Raw genomic sequence first — 20,769 nt, 5'->3', positions numbered from 1 at the left:
CAGGGAATGTCTTGATGTCATAATAAGAGCTCTATAATACTAGATAATGTCATGTTTATAGGTAATGTTTTAGGCTGAGCAGAGCTCTATAATAATAGATCATGTCATGTTTATAGGCTGAGCAGAGCTCTATAATAATAGATAATGTCATGTTTATAGGCTGAGCAGAGCTCTATAATAATAGATCATGTCATGTTTTAGGCTGAGCAGAGCTCTATAATAATAGATCATGTCATGTTTATAGGCTGAGCTCTATAATAATAGATAATGTCGTGTTTACAAGCTGAACAGAGCTCTATAATAATAGATAATGTTGTGTTTATAGGCTGAACAGAGCTCTATAATAATAGATAATGTCGTGTTTACAGGCTGAGCTCTATTATCTATCTATAGCGTGACAACATTCAGCTGTTTTCGTGATATGTATTATCTAACACTTACCATTTCTTTCCTTTTTGGTTACTAAGCAGTTCTATCAACATTTAGCAACTACGTTAAACTAGCAACACTAGCAAACCCGTTAGGTATATTTCAGAGGATAAAAGTTGGATATTAAATTAAATGTGTCATGCAGTCGAATTTTACAATATACAGAATGTCACACAAAATGTGTACATATTACTCTTTTGAAAACCTCTCAAAACCTAACTTAACTACAACCTAAATTGACTACAACCTAAATTGACTACAACCTAAATTGACTACAACCTAACATGACTAAAACCTAACTTAACTAAAACCTAACTTAACTTACATTAATTACAATGAAAAGGGACTGGTTAGGAAGAACACTTCTACAGCCAGAGAGGTGAGAGGTCACACATGGTTTAGATGGTAAATATTTATGTCCCCTTAGTTATTCTTTGTTATTATGAAGGTAATTTGTGTCAAATGTACTTTTCCCCACATCTCTTACATTGCTTATGCATATTCAGAGGCCAGACTCAAATTCCGAACACAATGCGCATCCTGGCAGATCTACACCTAATGCGAACACATTGTGATTTTTGTGCATCCAGACCAAATGCAGCTTGGAGTGATCAGATGACAGAAAGTCACATTTAGGCGCCAGGTGTAACTGAGGCCACAGATGCTCCATATCCATTACTTTGAGTGTTTTATTTAATGACTAAATGTTTCTTTCAGTGTTGCAGGGGCAGTCAAGAAATGGAACAGCAAGGCCACAGAACGACATAAGCAGAGCTGTGGGAGACCACCTCAAGCCCCTGGTAGAGCCGGGGGTGGTGTTTACCACTCCTTCAGCAGGCTGGAAAAGGGTAATTGATTCTGTTTTTCATACTAAGATGGACCAAGAGTCTGTTGATTAGTCGGTCATTGGGTTAATTTGTTTCGCAATATGTTCAAATCAAATCAAGCTTTATTTACACAGCACATTTCAGACATGGATCCAACACAATGGCTTCATTAGAAAAAACTATGAGAAACAGAAATATATAGTACACAAACATAAGAGGATAAAAAACAGAATAACAACTGAAAGACTTGAGCATTCTAAGGAAATGACATTGATTAAAATATGACCAATTGGATTTTAATATCCAACCTAAAATATAAGCTTGTTTTTAAAGGAGGGGTCCTGAAAGACTATGGGGGTGTCCACTGAAAGTTGACTAGTAACAACAACTGGGACCTAAAAGACACCCACCATGAGACCCATCAAATCTGCCCAAGAAGAGGCAAACAAAAGAAAAACCCACACCAAACTTTAAGACAGGAAGCAAACCAAAAAGGTGGTGGTTAAAATAATTTATTACAATCAATACCATTCATACTATTACAAAATCATAATTCTCATTCATTCTTAATTAATTGTATTTACAAAAACATCAAACAAAAACAAGCCTCAGGGGAGCATCGTCCCTCCCCGTCATACCTAACCAATACCTAACCCTTTCCCTATCTCCCCTTCCCTAATCTATCCCCTTACCAAACTCACTCTAACACTCCCAGCCCTAAACCCCCTTTCCACCTCTCCCGTGCCGCATGCTTCCCCCACTTCCTCTCCTCCCTCTTCATCTTCCCCCTCAAATCACCTTCCTCCCTTCTCACTATCCCTTCCACCCCCCAATCTCTCCCTGTTTTGACTAAATTCTGCCTGGCTTCCCACAGTCCCCTTTTAAAGAGACTCATGAGAAGCCAGAGCAGAAACCTGTCCCTATCCGTTCCCTTTGCTCTCCCTACGCCTCTCTCTAGCCTAGCCCATGTCAAAACAAAATCACTCCTAACCACACCTAGCATTACCCGTGCCCTAGCCCAGACTAGTCCGGCAAAGGCACAGTCCCAAAAGGCATGGCGCACAGTCTCCTCCCTGCCACAAGAGGATCTTGGACAGGTGGGGGATTGCACCAAACTATACCGGTACAAGATGGCACGTACCGGCAAGCACTTATGGAGGCCCAACCAATTCAGGTCCTTGAGCCTATTGTCCAGGCCCCGCGCCTGCACTCCCTCCCAGACCACTGACGAGATGCCCGCTACAGGCGCAGGACTCCCTGCCTGCCTGACCTCCTCGTACAGGTGCCTGTGGTCTAAACCTACTCGGGCAACTTCAACCTTGGGGTGCGCACGCAGCCACTTGGCCGCATGGCCAAAATGCCACGGCAGCTGTTCCGCCCGAGGACCCGCGTTAGACCACACCATTACGCTTCTCGCCTTATACGAGAAGAACACCCGCAGGAGGTAACCGGACGGGTGTATAACCGGACGAGCAAGCTCCGTCAACAAGAAAGAAACAAAAATGGCGTCCAGCTTGAGGGGGAAATGTGGTACCCCCCTACCTCCCTCCCCGATGGGACAGATCATGCGTGCCCTGGCGACCCACTCGCACCTGCCACTCCACATAAACTGAAACACAAGCCTCACTAGAGGCCTCCTCAGACAAGCCGGCAATGGGTAGATGTATGCCACATACAAAAGAGACGGCAACACATCCACCTTTAGGACCAGGACTTTGCCCATAAAAGACAAATACCTAGCCTTCCACATTGCTAGCTTCCTCTGTACCACTGCGATACGCATGTTCCAGTTTAGCGTCGCTGAGCCGGAGGTCTCAAAATGAACCCCGAGAATCCTCAGGGCCCCTTCACAGAGAGATAACCCCCCAGGCACATCCGTTCTACCGCGCCATCTTCCGAAAAACTTGACGGAAGACTTTGCATGGTTCAGAACTGCTCCCGACGCTCGGGTGAAATCCCCAAAGATGGCAAGGGACCTTGTCAGGCACGAGTCCTTGCACAACAGCAAGGAAGTGTCGTCGGCGTACTGTGTCATCTTAACACGCAGCCCACCGCTTCCAGGGATCAACAAGCCTTCCACCCCTGTGTCTGCCCTAATGGCAGCCCCCAGAGGCTCCATGTACAGAACGAAGAGGAGAGCCGAGAGTGGGCATCCCTGCCTGACCCCAGACGAGAGGTCACCTAAGTGACTATTTACACTAACTCGACACCCCGCTCCGACATATAAAGTACGGATCCATCCTATAAACTTCTCCCCAAATCCTAATCTACCTAACACCCTGAATAGAAAAGATCTATTCACGCGATCAAAAGCTTTCGCCTGATCTAGCGCTGCTACCATTAAAGGCAGCCCTCTATCTTCAACCCAAGCGATGGAATCCCTGATCAACTGTAGGTTCCATCTTATAGAGCGGCCCTCTACCCCGCACGTCTGATCCTCGTGGACGACGTAGGGAAGGGCTGTGCGCAACCGGTCTGCTAAAACCTTTGCAAGAATCTTGTAATCTACGCACAGCATGGTCAATGGCCGCCAGTTGCCAAGGTCAGTTGCTTCCCCCTTCTTATAAAGAAGTGACAGCACACCAACAGCCATTGTTCCCCCCGGGACCCCCGTCTCAAGGATGGCCTTCAAGACTTCGAGAACCACTGGTCCAAGTATACCCCAAAACTTGAGGTAAAACTCAGCCGGCAGCCCATCCATCCCAGGCACCTTCCCTTTTCCCATCCTCCTAAGAGCGCTCTCAACCTCTTCTAGTGAGATCTGGGCCTCCATCACGTCTCTAATGTCCTCTGGCAACCGCCGGGACAAGTGTTCTAAAAACACGTTTCCCTGCTCTACATCTATTTCCCTTTCCTTAAATAAACCTTGGAAATGATCAGTTGTCACCCTGACCATTTCCTCTGGTTTACTTACTATACTACCATTTTCTTCCCTAACTCCCTTCATTACCTTCCTACTCTGTCTGGCCCTAACCGACTTAAAGAACATAGCGGAACAAGTCTCATTATGTTCTAGAAAGCCACTATGCGCACGCTCCAGGAAAGCTCGAGCCTTCTGCTCCTGCAGCTCCCTGAGCTGCGCCTTTAGAGCTGCGAATCTCTCCCAGTCAATCGACCCGCCGAGGTTGCCTGCCTCGTACTCGAGTTCAATTAACCTTTGGATACGATCCACCTCCCTCCTTTCCTCCCTTTTTTTCCTTCTACAATATCCTATTATAAAAGCCCTTATCCTCCCCTTGACTAAATCCCACCACTCTAACACCCCCTCGCACATGGACCGGAGGCCGTCAAGCCTCCGAAAGAAACAAAAAAAATGCATCAACGAAAGCCTGCTCCTCCAGTATATCCCGATCTAACTTCCAGTACCCCCTACCGAAGAGGCAGACTGGCGACCCCACCTGCAGGAACACCCCGTCGTGATCCGTGAAGAAAACAGGCAACAGCCGCCCAGACAACTGACCCAAAGACCTGGATACAAAAATGTAGTCGAGCCTCCGCGCAACCCCCCTGGAGTTGCGCCATGTAGGACCGACCATTGCCGGAGTAGTGTGCAGGCCACCATCAACCAGACCATGGCAAGCCATTAGCCCAGAGATGGCACCTGCACTGCTATCACCGCCTAACCCTAAATCTATATTAAAGTCTCCTCCTATCACCAAGTGCCTGTTTGTAACACAGGGGCGCCAGACAGTCCACCATCTCCCTCCTGTCTGCCGCCACCTGTGGCCCATACACCCCAATTAACCTATATCTAGCTTCTCTAAACTTAACATCTATCCCCAAAACTCTACCCTGCATTATTACAAAAGTGTTCTCTATTTTAACCTCTCTATGCCCACACAAAATCCCTACTCCTGTTGAGTGCACCCCTCCTATGCCCCAAAAAGATTCCCCCTTATCCCACTCCCTCTTAAATCTACACACATCCCCACCATCCCTCAGGTGAGCCTCCTGTAAAAAACAGAAATCAAACCCCACACCCTCTAAATAACAAAAAACCGCCCTCCTTATAACATTATCCCTTAACCCCCTAACATTTAGACTAAAAAAAGAAACAGAACTATTCATTTAATTATTTACAACAAATAAAAACCCCAAAACCCAAAGAAAAACCAGGAGACTCACCCGATGCTCCCCTGGTCCATCTCCACCGGCGGGGACGTCCTCTCCTCTCCTGACGCCCCCCCGTCCTCAATCCCAACCCATGATCCAGGCAGTGTGTTGGGTCCTCCCTCCCCACCCACCATCGACCCCTCCCTGTTTGCCTCGGGGCTGCATATAGGGGACCCCATCTCCCCAAACAGGAGTTGGGATCCCTCTAGCAAACAACCCACCGACCCCTCACTGGAGTCATCCACTAAAATGCAAGGGGCTGTGGCAAACCGGGTGGACAAATTACCCCCCCCCCCCCCCCCCCCCGCCACTCTCTTAACCCCCCCCTCCCCCTCCACACCCCCCTCCCTCTCACTTCCTGCCAAGCTCCCCCTCTTTATCCCTTTCTTCTTTGGTGAAGGAGGTAGCGGGGAGACACAACGTCCCATCCCCACTAACCCCTCCACCAAATCCCTCATTTCGACCTCGAGGAAGCCTGGCAGGCTGTCCCCCCACTCCTTCCCCCCATCTCCCCCCCTCCCACCCCCTCCCCTCCCACCTCCACTCCTCCCTCCTTCTCCGTCACTGTCCCCATTCCCTCTTCCACTCCTTCTCGTACCACTGTCCCCGTTCCCTCTTCCACTCCTTCTCGTACCACTGTCCCCTTCTCCCTCTTCTCAGCTCCTCCACCTTCTTCTTCTTCCGTCCCCTTTTTCTTCTCTCCTTCTGTTCCATTCTTTTCTTCTCCTCGCCTCTTTCTTCTCACCTCATCCTTCTTCCCATCTTCTTCCTGCGCCGTCTTTTCCCCTGTGCCATCCATGCAATCCGCACGCGTCCTTTCTTTCCTCCCCCCATCCCCCGCTCCCCCCCCAGCTGCAGACGCGTATGACCTGTGACGAGCCGGGCAATCACGCCACAGGTGTGCTCTTGAGCCACACCCGTGGCAAGCCTTGGGCTCGTCACACTCCTTGGCCTCGTGCTCTTCCGACCCACAAAAACGACATTTCTTGGCGCTGCACGAGGCCAGGATATGGCCGTAGGCCATACAACGCCTGCAGAACGGGGGCTGACGTGCATAGTAGAGTGTTCCCCTGTCAGCCCCCAGGGAGAACATCGCCGGAGGATGGAGGTAGCCATCCACACTCTTCGGGGACTCCCTGAGTAACGCCTGGAAACCTCTCCTCCCATTCCAGAAACCCAGGGAGTCCCTGAGGTACCTCGCCGAGGAGACATTGTCCATGTACCTCCCCAGAAAGGCCCTCACCTCTTCATCTTTCACATGCGGATTGTACATGGTTACGGTGACCACCCTGAAGTTGTTCTTCGCCAGGCTGGTCACCGCATAATGGCACAGGGGTCCCGTTTTCTCCGCCATCTTCATTACTTCGTCATGTTTCTCTTGCTTGTGAAACGTCACATCAAAACCCTTTTCATTTGGGTTGCCTTGAAGGCAGAGTACTTCCTTCACCTCTATCCTGAGGCATCCCATCAATATGGTCCTTCCAAAAGTTTCCCTGCCCCAAGGTTCCATCTCCTTTTCAGTCCATGAAAATCTTACGGTATTTGCTATACCAATCCCCGGAACCGACCAGGTTTGCTTGTTTGTATTCATTTTTCTTCAAAAAAAAAAAAAAAGCTCTCTTCAGAAAGAAGCTTCAACACCAAACTTAGACAGGAAGCCAACCAAAAAGGTGGTTAAAATAATTTGTTACAATCAATACCATTCATACTATTACAAAATCATAATTCTCATTCATTCTTAATTAATTGTATTTACAAAAACATCAAACAAAAACAAACCTCAGGGGAGCATCGTCCCTCCCCGTCATACCTAACCAATACCTAACCCTTTCCCTATCTCCCCTTCCCTAATCTATCCCCTTACCAAACTCACTCTAACACTCCCAGCCCTAAACCCCCTTTCCACCTCTCCCGTGCCTCATGCTTCCCCCACTTCCTCTCCTCCCTTTTCATCTTCCCCCTCAAATCACCTTCCACCCTTCTCACTATCCCTTCCACCCCCCAATCTCTCCCTGTCTTGACTAAATTCTGCCTGGCTTCCCACAGTCCCTTTTTAAAGAGACTCATGAGAAGCCAGAGCAGAAACCTGTCCCTATCCGTTCCCTTTGCTCTCCCTACGCCTCTCTCTAGCCTAGCCCATGTCAAAACAAAATCACTCCTAACCACACCTAGCATTACCCGTGCCCTAGCCCAGACTAGTCCGGCAAAGGCACAGTCCCAGAAGGCATGGCGCACAGTCTCCTCCCTGCCACAAGAGGATCTTGGACAGGTGGGGGATTGCACCAAACTATACCGGTACAAGATGGCACGTACCGGCAAGCACTTATGGAGGCCCAACCAATTCAGGTCCTTGAGCCTATTGTCCAGGCCTCGCGCCTGCACTCCCTCCCAGACCACTGACGAGATGCCCGCTACAGGCGCAGGACTCCCTGCCTGCCTGACCTCCTCGTACAGGTGCCTGTGGTATAAACCTACTCGGGCAACTTCAACCTCGGGGTGCGCACGCAGCCACTTGGCCGCATGGCCAAAATGCCACGGCAGCTGTTCCGCCCGAGGACCCGCGTTAGACCACACCATTACGCTTCTCGCCTTATACGAGAAGAACACCCGCAGGAGGTAACCGGACGGGTGTATAACCGGACGAGCAAGCTCCGTCAACAAGAAAGAAACAAAAATGGCGTCCAGCTTGAGGGGGAAATGTGGTACCCCCCTACCTCCCTCCCCGATGGGACAGATCATGCGTGCCCTGGCGACCCACTCGCACCTGCCACTCCACATAAACTGAAACACAAGCCTCACTAGAGGCCTCCTCAGACAAGCCGGCAATGGATAGATGTATGCCACATACAAAAGAGACGGCAACACATCCACCTTTAGGACCAGGACTTTGCCCATAAAAGACAAATACCTAGCCTTCCACATTGCTAGCTTCCTCTGTACCACTGCGATACGCATGTTCCAGTTTAGCGTCGCTGAGCCGGAGCTCTCAAAATGAACCCCGAGAATCCTCAGGGCCCCTTCACAGAGAGATAACCCCCCAGGCACATCCGTTCTACCGCGCCATCTTCCGAAAAACTTGACGGAAGACTTTGCATGGTTCAGAACTGCTCCCGACGCTCGGGTGAAATCCCCAAAGATGGCAAGGGACCTTGTCAGGCACGAGTCCTTGCACAACAGCAAGGAAGTGTCGTCGGCGTACTGCGTCATCTTAACACGCAGCCCACCGCTTCCAGGGATCAACAAGCCTTCCACCCCTGTGTCTGCCCTAATGGCAGCCCCCAGAGGCTCCATGTACAGAACGAAGAGGAGAGCCGAGAGTGGGCATCCCTGCCTGACCCCAGACGAGAGGTCAAAAACGTCACCTAAGTGACTATTTACACTAACTCGACACCCCGCTCCGACATATAAAGTACGGATCCATCCTATAAACTTCTCCCCAAATCCTAATCTACCTAATACCCTGAATAGAAAAGATCTATTCACACGATCAAAAGCTTTCGCCTGATCTAGCGCTGCTACCATTAAAGGCAGCCCTCTATCTTCAACCCAAGCGATGGAATCCCTGATCAACTGTAGGTTCCATCTTATAGAGCGGCCCTCTACCCCGCACGTCTGATCCTCGTGGACGACGTAGGGAAGGGCTGTGCGCAACCGGTCTGCTAAAACCTTTGCAAGAATCTTGTAATCTACGCACAGCATGGTCAATGGCCGCCAGTTGCCAAGGTCAGTTGCTTCCCCCTTCTTATAAAGAAGTGACAGCACACCAACAGCCATTGATCCCCCCGGGACCCCCGTCTCAAGGATGGCCTTCAAGACTTCGAGAACCACTGGTCCAAGTATACCCCAAAACTTGAGGTAAAACTCAGCCGGCAGCCCATCCATCCCAGGCACCTTCCCTTTTCCCATCCTCCTAAGAGCGCTCTCAACCTCTTCTAGTGAGATCTGGGCCTCCATCACGTCTCTAATGTCCTCTGGCAACCGCCGGGACAAGTGTTCTAAAAACACGTTTCCCTGCTCTACATCTATTTCCCTTTCCTTAAATAAACCTTGGAAATGATCAGTTGTCACCCTGACCATTTCCTCTGGTTTACTTACTATACAACCATTTTCTTCCCTAACTCCCTTCATTACCTTCCTACTCTGTCTGGCCCTAACCGACTTAAAGAACATAGCGGAACAAGTCTCATTATGTTCTAGAAAGCCACTATGCGCACGCTCCAGGAAAGCTCGAGTCTTCTGCTCCTGCAGCTCCCTGAGCTGCGCCTTTAGGGCTGCGAATCTCTCCCAGTCAATCGACCCGCCGAGGTTGCCTGCCTCGTACTCGAGTTCAATTAACCTTTGGATACGATCCACCTCCCTCCTTTCCTCCCTTTTTTTCCTTCTACAATATCCTATTATAAAAGCCCTTATCCTCCCCTTGACTAAATCCCACCACTCTAACACCCCCTCGCACATGGACCGGAGGCCGTCAAGCCTCCGAAAGAAACAAAAAAATTTGTCAACGAAAGCCTGCTCCTCCAGTATATCCCGATCTAACTTCCAGTACCCCCTACCGAAGAGGCAGACTGGCGACCCCACCTGCAGGAACACCCCGTCGTGATCCGTGAAGAAAACAGGAAACAGCCGCCCAGACAACTGACCCAAAGACCTGGATACAAAAATATAGTCGAGCCTCCGCGCAACCCCCCCTGGAGTTGCGCCATGTAGGACCGACCATTGCCGGAGTAGTGTGCAGGCCACCATCAACCAGACCATGGCAAGCCATTAGCCCAGAGATGGCACCTGCACTGCTATCACCGCCTAACCCTAAATCTATATTAAAGTCTCCTCCTATCACCAAGTGCCTGTTTGTAACACACAGGGGCGCCAGACAGTCCACCATCTCCCTCCTGTCTGCCGCCACCTGTGGCCCATACACCCCAATTAACCTATATCTAGCTTCTCTAAACTTAACATCTATCCCCAAAACTCTACCCTGCATTATTACAAAAGTGTTCTCTATTTTAACCTCTCTATGCCCACACAAAATCCCTACTCCTGTTGAGTGCACCCCTCCTATGCCCCAAAAAGATTCCCCCTTATCCCACTCCCTCTTAAATCTACACACATCCCCACCATCCCTCAGGTGAGCCTCCTGTAAAAAACAGAAATCAAACCCCACACCCTCTAAATAACAAAAAACCGCCCTCCTTTTAACATTATCCCTTAACCCCCTAACATTTAGACTAAAAAAAGAAACAGAACTATTCATTTAATTATTTACAACAAATAAAAACCCCAAAACCCAAAGAAAAACCAGGAGACTCACCCGATGCTCCCCTGGTCCATCTCCACCGGCGGGGACGTCCTCTCCTCTCCTGACGCCCCCCCGTCCTCCATCCCAACCCATGATCCAGGCAGTGTGTTGGGTCCTCCCTCCCCACCCACCATCCCCCCCTCCCTGTTTGCCTCGGGGCTGCATATAGGGGACCCCATCTCCCCAAACAGGAGTTGGGATCCCTCTAGCAAACAACCCACCGACCCCTCACTGGAGTCATCCACTAAAATGCAAGGGGCTGAGGCAAACCGGGAGGACAAATTACCCTCCCCTCCCCCCCCCGCCACTCTCTTAACCCCCCCCTCCCCCTCCACACCCCCCTCCCTCTCACTTCCTGCCAAGCTCCCCCTCTTTATCCCTTTCTTCTTTGGTGAAGGAGGTAGCGGGGAGACACAACGTCCCATCCCCACTAACCCCTCCACCAAATCCCTCATTTCGACCTCGAGGAAGCCTGGCAGGCTGTCCCCCCACTCCTTCCCCCCATCTCCCCCCCCTCCCACCCCCTCCCCTCCCACCTCCACTCCTCCCTCCTTCTCCGTCACTGTCCCCATTCCCTCTTCCACTCCTTCTCGTACCACTGTCCCCGTTCCCTCTTCCACTCCTTCTCGTACCACTGTCCCCTTCTCCCTCTTCTCAGCTCCTCCACCTTCTTCTTCTTCCGTCCCCTTTTTCTTCTCTCCTTCTGTTCCATTCTTTTCTTCTCCTCGCCTCTTTCTTCTCACCTCATCCTTCTTCCCATCTTCTTCCTGCGCCGTCTTTTCCCCTGTGCCATCCATGCAATCCGCACGCGTCCTTTCTTTCCTCCCCCCATCCCCCGCTCCCCCCCCAGCTGCAGACGCGTATGACCTGTGACGAGCCGGGCAATCACGCCACAGGTGTGCTCTTGAGCCACACCCGTGGCAAGCCTTGGGCTCGTCACACTCCTTGGCCTCGTGCTCTTCCGACCCACAAAAACGACATTTCTTGGCGCTGCACGAGGCCAGGATATGGCCGTAGGCCATACAACGCCTGCAGAACGGGGGCTGACGTGCATAGTAGAGTGTTCCCCTGTCAGCCCCCAGGGAGAACATCGCCGGAGGATGGAGGTAGCCATCCACACTCTTCGGGGACTCCCTGAGTAACGCCTGGAATCCTCTCCTCCCGTTCCAGAAACCCAGGGAGTCCCTGAGGTACCTCGCTGAGGAGACATTGTCCATGTACCTCCCCAGAAAGGCCCTCACCTCTTCATCCTTCACGTGCGGATTGTACATGTTTACGGTGACCACCCTGAAGTTGTTCTTTGCCAGGCTGGTCACCGCATAATGGCACAGGGGTCCTTTTCTTTCCGCTTCCTTTGCCATCTTCAATACATCATCATGTTTCTCTTGCTTGTGAAACGTCACATCAAAACCCTTTTCATTTGGGTTGCCTTGAAGGCAGAGTACTTCCTTCACCTCTATCCTGAGGCATCCCATCAATATGGTCCTTCCAAAAGTTTCCCTGCCCCAAGGTTCCATCTCCTTTTCAGTCCATGAAAATCTTACGGTATTTGCTATACCAATCCCCGGAACCGACCAGGTTTGCTTGTTTGTATTCATTTTTTTTTTTTAAGAAAAAAAGCTCTCTTCAGAAAGAAGCTTCAACCTGAAGTGAAAACATCTTTAAACCAAAAAGGTGGAGCAACTAAAGGTGTTGACTCTCCACATCTAACAAGACCACTGTAGCACTGGGCCAGACACTCTTAAATAGAACCTGAACCAGCTCAGGTGAAACACCTTCCCACTAACAAGATGGACAAGCCAGCACAGGTGTGACACATACTGACTAACGAGGTGACACCAATCAGTGCGTCCTACGGGCTGACGAGCTTTATGTTCTAAAGTCCAACCTCAAAACATAAATGGAAAAACCAAAGCCTGTAACACCATCCCCCTTACGACAACAAATATAACCTATATTTTTGTTGGACAAGTTTGCTTACCACCAACAGAAAACAACTTACAATTCACATTATAATCTACTACAATGCTTCACCTTCTACAATATAAACATGGTGTCTACTGGCTGTCAACAATTAAAAACAAGAAAAAACACGTACTTCTAAATGATACTATACAATCATATAATTATTTTCTCCTTTTTCTTCCTATAGAATCGAAGAACTCACTAGCTTCTAGAACTCTCATCCCCTTGAAACGAGCCCAAAGAAAACTCAAATCAAATTGTATTAGTCATGTCTGATTTCAAGAGCAAACTCCTGCAATTTCTTGATAGGCATGTTGTTGGATCGGGGCCCAGTCCCCAATGTCATGCTCTAGTACATTTGGGTTGGAACATCTGAGAATGATCCCTGCTATTCTAAAAGCAGGACAACAATTCCAATATAATTGTACACAAAAAATAGTCATTTGGTTGCATGAAAAATTATGATTACTAAATGTTACATGAATTGTAAATATGACATATCAAAACAAATGGACACCCCTTTGTAAACATGGACTGATAAAAAATGTATATTTTGTCAGGCTGGATGTTTGAAATATGAGGTGATTTGCATCACTCTTCTTCAGTTGTGGAATAAAGACAATTGGCACTTGGATGTAAAGAAATGCTGGAGTGATGTAAGATTGTTAATAAAATTGATTATAGACCAATTTATTATATTGCGTCCATGTGTATAGGCTGCAAGTACGTTGAATTTAAGTTGTTTTCAAGTCATTGAAAAAAAGACCCGAAGACATCTTATCAACTTTCACTTTCAGTTTTCAACTTCTTTTGAATTACCTTTTGCTAAATGGGAATAGCCAAGTTAGACATTTTTTGTTAAATCTCATAAATAGTACTCTTTCAATTCAGAGCAAACGTTTAGGGTTCTACATTCTGACATTCCTTAAAATACTGCTCCTACAATGTTAAAACATTCTACATTGTGACATCATTAGAATACTGTTCCTACAATGTTTAAACATTCTACATTGTGACATCATTAGAATACTGCTCCTACAATGTTTAAACATTCTATATTGTGACATGACTAAAATACTTCGACAATATTGAAAACATTCTACATTATTTCATTGATATCATGAAACAACATGTATTTTCTGATGTTTGATCAGAGATCTTTTATCAGAGTATCTCTTCCCACATTGATTACAGCTATGTGGTTTCTCTCCTGTGTGTGTTCTCTGGTGAGATACCAGGCTGCTTAGCTGAGTAAAACTTCTCCCACATTGATCACAGCAATAAGGTTTCTCTCCTGTGTGTATTCTCTGGTGTACAGTCAGAAGGCCAGATGAAGCAAAACTCTTCCCACATTGATTACAGCTATACGGTTTCTCCCCTGTGTGTGTTCTCTGGTGTGATATCAGGCTGGTTGAATGAGTAAAACTCTTCCCACATTGAGTACAGCTATAAGGTTTCTCTCCTGTGTGTGTTCTCCGGTGTTTTGTCAGACAGCCAGATGTACCAAAACTCTTCCCACATTGATCACAGCTATAAGGTTTCTCTCCTGTATGTGTTCTCTGGTGTGATGTCAGGCTGGTTGACTGAGTAAAACTCTTCCCACATTGACCACAGGTATAAGGTTCCTCTCCTGTGTGTGTTCTCCGGTGTGTTGCCAGACGGCCAGATGAACAAAAACTCTTCCCACATTGGTCACAGCTATAAGCTTTATCTCCTGTGTGTGTTCTCTGGTGTGATGTCAGGCTGGTAGACTGAGTAAAACTCTTTCCACATTGATCACAGCTATAAGGTTTCTCTCCTGTGTGTGTTCTCTGGTGTTTTGTCAGACAGCCAGATGTACCGAAACCCTTACCACATTGATCACAGCAATATGGCTTCTCTCCTGTATGTGTTCTCTGGTGTATAGTTAGATAGCTAGATGTAGTAAAACTCTTCCCACATTGATCACAGCTATAAGGTTTATCTCCTGTGTGTGTACGCTGGTGTACTATCAGGCTGTTTAGCAGAGTAAATCTCTTCCCACATTGATCACAGATATAAGATTTCTCTCCTGTGTGTGTTCTCTGGTGTTTTGTCAGACCGCGAGATGTGCCAAAACCCTTTCCACATTGATCACAGCTATATGGTTTCTCTCCTGTGTGTATTCGCTGATGAATAGTGAGACAGCTTGACCCAGTAAAACTCTTCACACATTGATCAAAGCCATAAGGTTTCTCTCCAGTGGGAATTCTTTGATGTATTTTAAGGTCTGATGAAGAGTTGAATATTTTCCCACAATCAGAGCAGCAGTGAGATTTCTTCCCTGTGGGTCTCTGCTGTTGTTTTTTGAGGTGTTCTGATCTGTAGAGACTTTTCTCTGCCGCATCAGCATCATAATGTTGTTGAGGCTCCACAGAGGATCCACGATAGTCCCGTCTCTCTCCTGTGTGAATGACAAAGTCAGACAGATGGTTAACCTGTTGACTGTATGGGGCAGTATTTTCATTTTTGGATGAAAAACGTACCTAAATTAAACTGCTTATTTCGCAGGGCCAGAATCTAGAATATGCATATAATTGTCAGATTAGGAGTTTCCAAAACTGTCAAAATGTTGTCTGTGAGTATAACAGAACTGATATTGCAGGCAAAAACCTGAGGAAAATTCAACCAGGAAATGGCTTCTATTTTGAAAGCTCCAAGTTCCATTGAATGCCTTCCCTCCATTTAAAGGGATATCAACCAGATTCATTTTCCTATGGTTTCCCCATGTTGTGAATAGTCTTTAGACATAGTTTCAGGCTTTTATTTTGAAAAATGAGCGAGAAAGATCACATCGCGTCAGTGTATAGCTGGGTGTCCCCAGAGTTTTGGCTGCTTGGAGCAGCCATTTTCTCTCTCTCTCTCCTATTGAAGAAGCTACAGTCCCGGTTGAAATATTATCGATTATATATTGTAAAAACAACTTATTGATTATAAAAAACGTTTGACATGTTTCTGTGAACATTACGGATACTATTTGGAATTTTCGTCTGCGATGTCGTGATCGCTCGAGCCTGTGGATTTCTGAACATAACGCGCCAACCAAAAGGAGGAATTTTGGATATAAAAATAATCTTCATGGAACAAAAGGAACATTTATTGTGTAACTGGGAGTCTCGTGAGTGCAAATATCCGAAGATCTTCAAAGGTAAGCGATTTAATATATTGCTTTTCTGACTTTCGTGACCAATCTACTTGGCTGCTAGCTGTTTGTAATATTATGTCTACTGAGAGAGATGTCCTTAAATAAACGCTTGGTATGCTTTCGCCGAAAAGCTTTATTGAAATATGACACGCCAGGTGGATTAACCACCACCTAAGCTGTGTTTTGCTATATCGCACTTGTGATTTCATTAAATATTTTTAGTAATTTAATTTTAATTTAGCGCTCTGCAATTTAGCAGATGTTGACGAAAATGATCCCGCAAAAGGGATGGGTGCATCAAGAAGTTAAAGGCCCACAACAGCAGAAATCCACTGTTTATTGAGATAAAAGATGATGCCCAGAGCATACCCATGAGTTCTACAACAATTGACGTCTGTTAAATTATTTGACAATGAAGACAGTCAAGTTAGCAACAAGTCATATTTTGTCTTGTGGTAACTATAAATAAGTTATTCAAGTTGTTGAAACTCTAAGCAGTGTGCCAGACAACTATTGGTCTCCAATGTAGACCTTTTCTGTGTTTGCTAAAATTGCAGATATATTCCTTAAATGTAATACCGCTCTTCACCGACCCAGGAAGTGGCGGGGCCAAACAGGTGTTGTAACTTGTTCATAACTGGCACACAGATCGGTAGTAATGGTCAGATAAATTGGCTCTCTAAAAAAAAAGTTTGCCGATTTTACAGGAAACTTCATGAGCATAACGTCAGAATTTAGGAAGGCCAGCAGCAGGTCGGTTGGTTATTTTCTTCTGGTTATATTGATCTCTGGCTTCCTCAAGTCATTTGTGTTAATTATTTAATCAAACGCTTGAAGCATCAGTTCAGTTCAAGTTCTATATGGTTCTATGTGGAAAAATACGTCATAACATAACAAGTTCCGCACAAACAGTTGATTTGATTCAACACATACAGTTGATTTGATTAAACACATACAGATGATTTGATTCAACACAAACAGTTGATTTGATTCAACACATACAGTGGATTTGATTCAACACAGGGGGTGTGTCTATATGGAAAAATACACATCATAACATTCAACCAATCAATTGGTAGAAAGAGAGCAGTATGTTTTTGTTATCTGGGACACCCTAGAACATACAGTGCATTCAGACCCCTTCCTTTTGACACATTTTGTTACGTTACATTCTATTCTGAAATTGATGATTTATTACATTAGATTACATATACATACATTTATTAATGATCAATCTACAGACAATAACTCATAATGACATCACAATACCCCATAAAAGTGAGATTTTTTTTGTTGAAATGCTTGCATACCAGTGGTTGTATCTCTGTAGGACATGCCAGTAGGTTACAGCAGGTTGTAACTCTCTGTCATGCCAGTAGGTTACAGCAGGTTGTAACTCTCTGTCATGCCAGTAGGTTACAGCAGGTTGTAACTCTCTGTCATGCCAGTAGGCTACAGTAGGTTGTATCCAAGTGGAAACAATTATCAACCGAATGTGGAAAATGTTGAATTTGGTCAACAACAAAAATTAATGGCATATTTGCTACGTGAGGTCTACTTGAACCCACAGAAGTTTCGTAATGGGTAAGTTGTTATGTGGACACGTGATATACCGACAACTTTGATAAAAACATTATAGAAGTTGTCTCCAGATCGCTATGCATATTCATGCCATGAGGCTAGTAGCTTAGCATCTCTCTCCATTGAATACAGGCGGGTGACGACAACAACCCTCATAGAATATAAACAATAGATTACAATAATAAGATGTATCCACCAATCCAAAGAAATGACAGGTAGGAGAAAGACAACCCGCAGTGTCGCTTTGTGGACAACGACTCCCCTTGTTAGGGCAGAGACATCTTGTCAGTATATCCATAATCTTTGTTGTAGCCAACCCAACTCTCACATGGCACTATTGGGGGGCACGGTGTGTAGTAAAACATCACTACATGAAAATCACTATATGCCGTGCCCCCCAGTCTGCGGTCAGCAGATAGACCCTTCTCAAATATATATGTTAAGTCACTTTGTGGAAACGGAATGGAGAAAAGAAGGGGTAGCTTGTTCTCTACGTCGTCTGATTCTAGACATATCAGTCATCATCCCAGGGCCCTCCGTTGAAGAGGTATTGACGAGCTAACTCCGAATATCCAAAGTTAAAAACACATTTAAGGCGGTACTTACTGGTGTTAATCAGATCTCCTATCTCCTCCTCTTCATCTTTCAATGTGACAGTAATTTCCCCTTCCTTCTTCACTCCAAAAACTGCATCCTCCTCTTCTTTTACTGTAACATCATCCTCTTTCACTCTGAACGAGTCTTCCTCTTCTTTCACTGAAACGTCTTTCTCTTCTTCTTTCACTGTAACAGCATCACCCTCTACTTGTTTTACTGTAACATCCTCCTCTTCCTTTTCATCTTTCACAACAATGATCTGCCACAGACCCTCTTTCTCCGTCCAGCAGACCTCCTCTTCTTTAACCGGAGGAGAGTAGTTTAGGGAGCTCATGGTCGGGGATGTTAGCTAGCTATCATTAGCGACTAGGCTAGTGGTAACTTAACCAGCCAGCTACTATAGCTGACTAATACAAAATAACGCAATATTAAATTAAATAGGTTAACAAGTAGATACGACAGAAGTGTGTCTAAAACACAGTAGTTAACGTACACCGAAAGCGTCTAAATAGCTTGAATCTTTCGGCTATGTTGACTAGCAAGCTACCGAGGTGGTTGACGAGCAGTTTCTGAAGAACCGTCCACTAGATTATACGTCACGCTGGCAGCGTCGCCTGAAAGACGCACACGTTGTCTGCTGACTGGAGGGGAAACGCAGTTGAGGATCATATTTTATTTTCAGACAAAGATTATTTTAAATGGATTTAATTAAATAATACTATTATATTGAGACATACCTGAATGTGTTTATTTATTAGTGCGAATAAAAAAATGTTTACTACAGAACATTTAAGGCAGTTTCATTTAAGTCATACTAAATCTAAATAAGTAGCTAGTTACTGTAGGTCTATACTGTTCCTACATGGTGTAACAATACATCATGTAGATGTATATAATGAACAGACTAGGTCTATACTGCTCCTACATGGTGTAACAATACATCATGTAGATAGATGTACACTACCGTTCAAAAGTTTGGGGTCACTTAGAAGTATCCTTGCTTTTGAAAGAAAATCACATTTTTTTGTCAATTAAAATATCGAATTGATCAGAAATACAGCCTAGACATTGTTAATGTTGTAAATGACTATTGTAGCTGGAGATTATTTATGGAATATCTACATAGGCGTACAGAGGCCCATTATCAGCAACCATCAATCCTGTGTTCCAATGGCACATTGTGTTAGCTAATCCAAGTTTTTCATTTTAAAAGGCTAATTAAACATTAGAAAACCCTTTTGCAATTATGTTAGCACAGCTGAAAGCTGTTGTGCTGATTTAACAAAGCTTTTGTAAACAGTGTTGTTGCATAACAATCAGGCAGTAGAACAACAATAATCATCACCCTTTTCACCAATCTTCCCTCCCCTTAACATTGGGTTTGATTCAGATCCTGCCAGTGTACCAGGTGGACATTAGGTTTGATTCAGACCCTGCCAGCATGGCCAGAAATGAATTCCAAGGTCATTAACTTATAACCACAGAACCACCACAGACCTTTCATGCATGACTAAAAACACCTAAGTATTAGATTTACTGCCATGGTCTAGTATGTCACTGCATCAGACACCATTCACAATGCTGGCTGAGGTACGAGTAAAACATGACATATTGTTTCCTAACCCTCGCAAGGCTGCAGGCCCAGGCGGCATCCCCAGCCGTGCCCTCAGAGCATGCTGGCTGGTGTGTTTACGGACATATTCAATCAATCCTTATCCCAGTCTGCTGTTCCCACATGCTTCAAGAGGGACACCATTGTCCCTGTTCCCAAGAAAGCTAAGGTAACTGAGCTAAACGACTACCGCCCCGTAGCACTTACTTCCGTCATCATGAAGTGCTTTGAGAGACTAGTCAAGGACCATATCACCTCCACCCTACCTGAAACCCTAGACCCACTCCAATTTGCTTACCGCCCAAATAGGTCCACAGACGACACAATCTCAATCACAGTGCACACTGCCCTAACCCATCTGGACAAGAGGAATACCTATGTGAGAATGCTGTTCATCGACTACAGCTCAGCATTTAACACCATAGTACCCTCCAAACTCGTCATCAAGCTCGAGACTCTGGGTCTCGACCCCGCACTGTGCAACTGGGTACTGGACTTCTTGACGGGCCGCCCCCAGGTGGTGAGGGTAGGTAACAACATCTCCACCCCGCTGATCCTCAACACTGGGGCCCCACAAGGGTGCGTTCTGAGCCCTCTCCTGTACTCCCTGTTCACCCACGACTGCGTGGCCATGCACGCCTCCAACTCAATCATCAAGTTTGCGGATTACACTACAGTGGTAGGCTTGATTACCAACAACAATGAGACGGCCTACAGGGAGGAGGTAAGGGCCCTCGGAGTGTGGTGTCAGGAAAATAACCTCACACTTAACGTCAACAAAACAAAGGAGATGATCGTGGACTTCAGGAAATCGCAGAGGGAGCACCCCCCTATCCACATCGATAGGACAGTAGTGGAGAGGGTAGTAAGTTTTAAGTTCCTCGGCGTACACATCACGGACAAACTGAATTGGTCCACCCACACAGACAGCGTTGTGAAGAAGGCGCTACTCCCTTTTTGGATCAATAAACATCTAAGACTCCAACCATCTGCCTCCTGTGTCTGCATCTGGTTCTCACCTTGTGCCCTGATACATATGCGTACTTGGTTAGGAGACTCTCCTGTGAGCGATGCAGAGAAGCCCCTGTATTGTCCCTGAATATTCACTGCTCCGTCTGTTGCATTACCAACACACTGTTTGATATCTATGTCCATCTTCTCAAGGGGTCTGTTTCACAAGGTCCAC

General features: G+C 46.3%; 1 protein-coding gene across 1 annotated transcript; it reads right to left on the bottom strand.

The window, feature by feature from the left end:
• Positions 1-13,748: 13,748 nt before the first annotated feature.
• On the bottom strand, positions 13,749-18,305 carry LOC139412574 (zinc finger protein 391-like). Its single transcript, XM_071159289.1, has 4 exons — positions 17,981-18,305; positions 14,867-15,052; positions 13,997-14,614; positions 13,749-13,828 (listed from the first exon to the last, which is right to left on the bottom strand). Exons 1-4 carry the CDS (start codon positions 18,303-18,305, stop codon positions 13,749-13,751), a joined length of 1,209 nt encoding a protein of 402 aa, XP_071015390.1.
• Positions 18,306-20,769: the final 2,464 nt, after the last annotated feature.

Source organism: Oncorhynchus clarkii, chromosome 7, assembly GCF_045791955.1.
Source record: "Oncorhynchus clarkii lewisi isolate Uvic-CL-2024 chromosome 7, UVic_Ocla_1.0, whole genome shotgun sequence".
NCBI classification, from domain to species: Eukaryota; Metazoa; Chordata; class Actinopteri; order Salmoniformes; family Salmonidae; genus Oncorhynchus; species Oncorhynchus clarkii.
The sequence above is the reverse complement of the archived record's forward strand: the minus strand, read 5'-3'. Positions and strand labels throughout refer to the sequence as shown.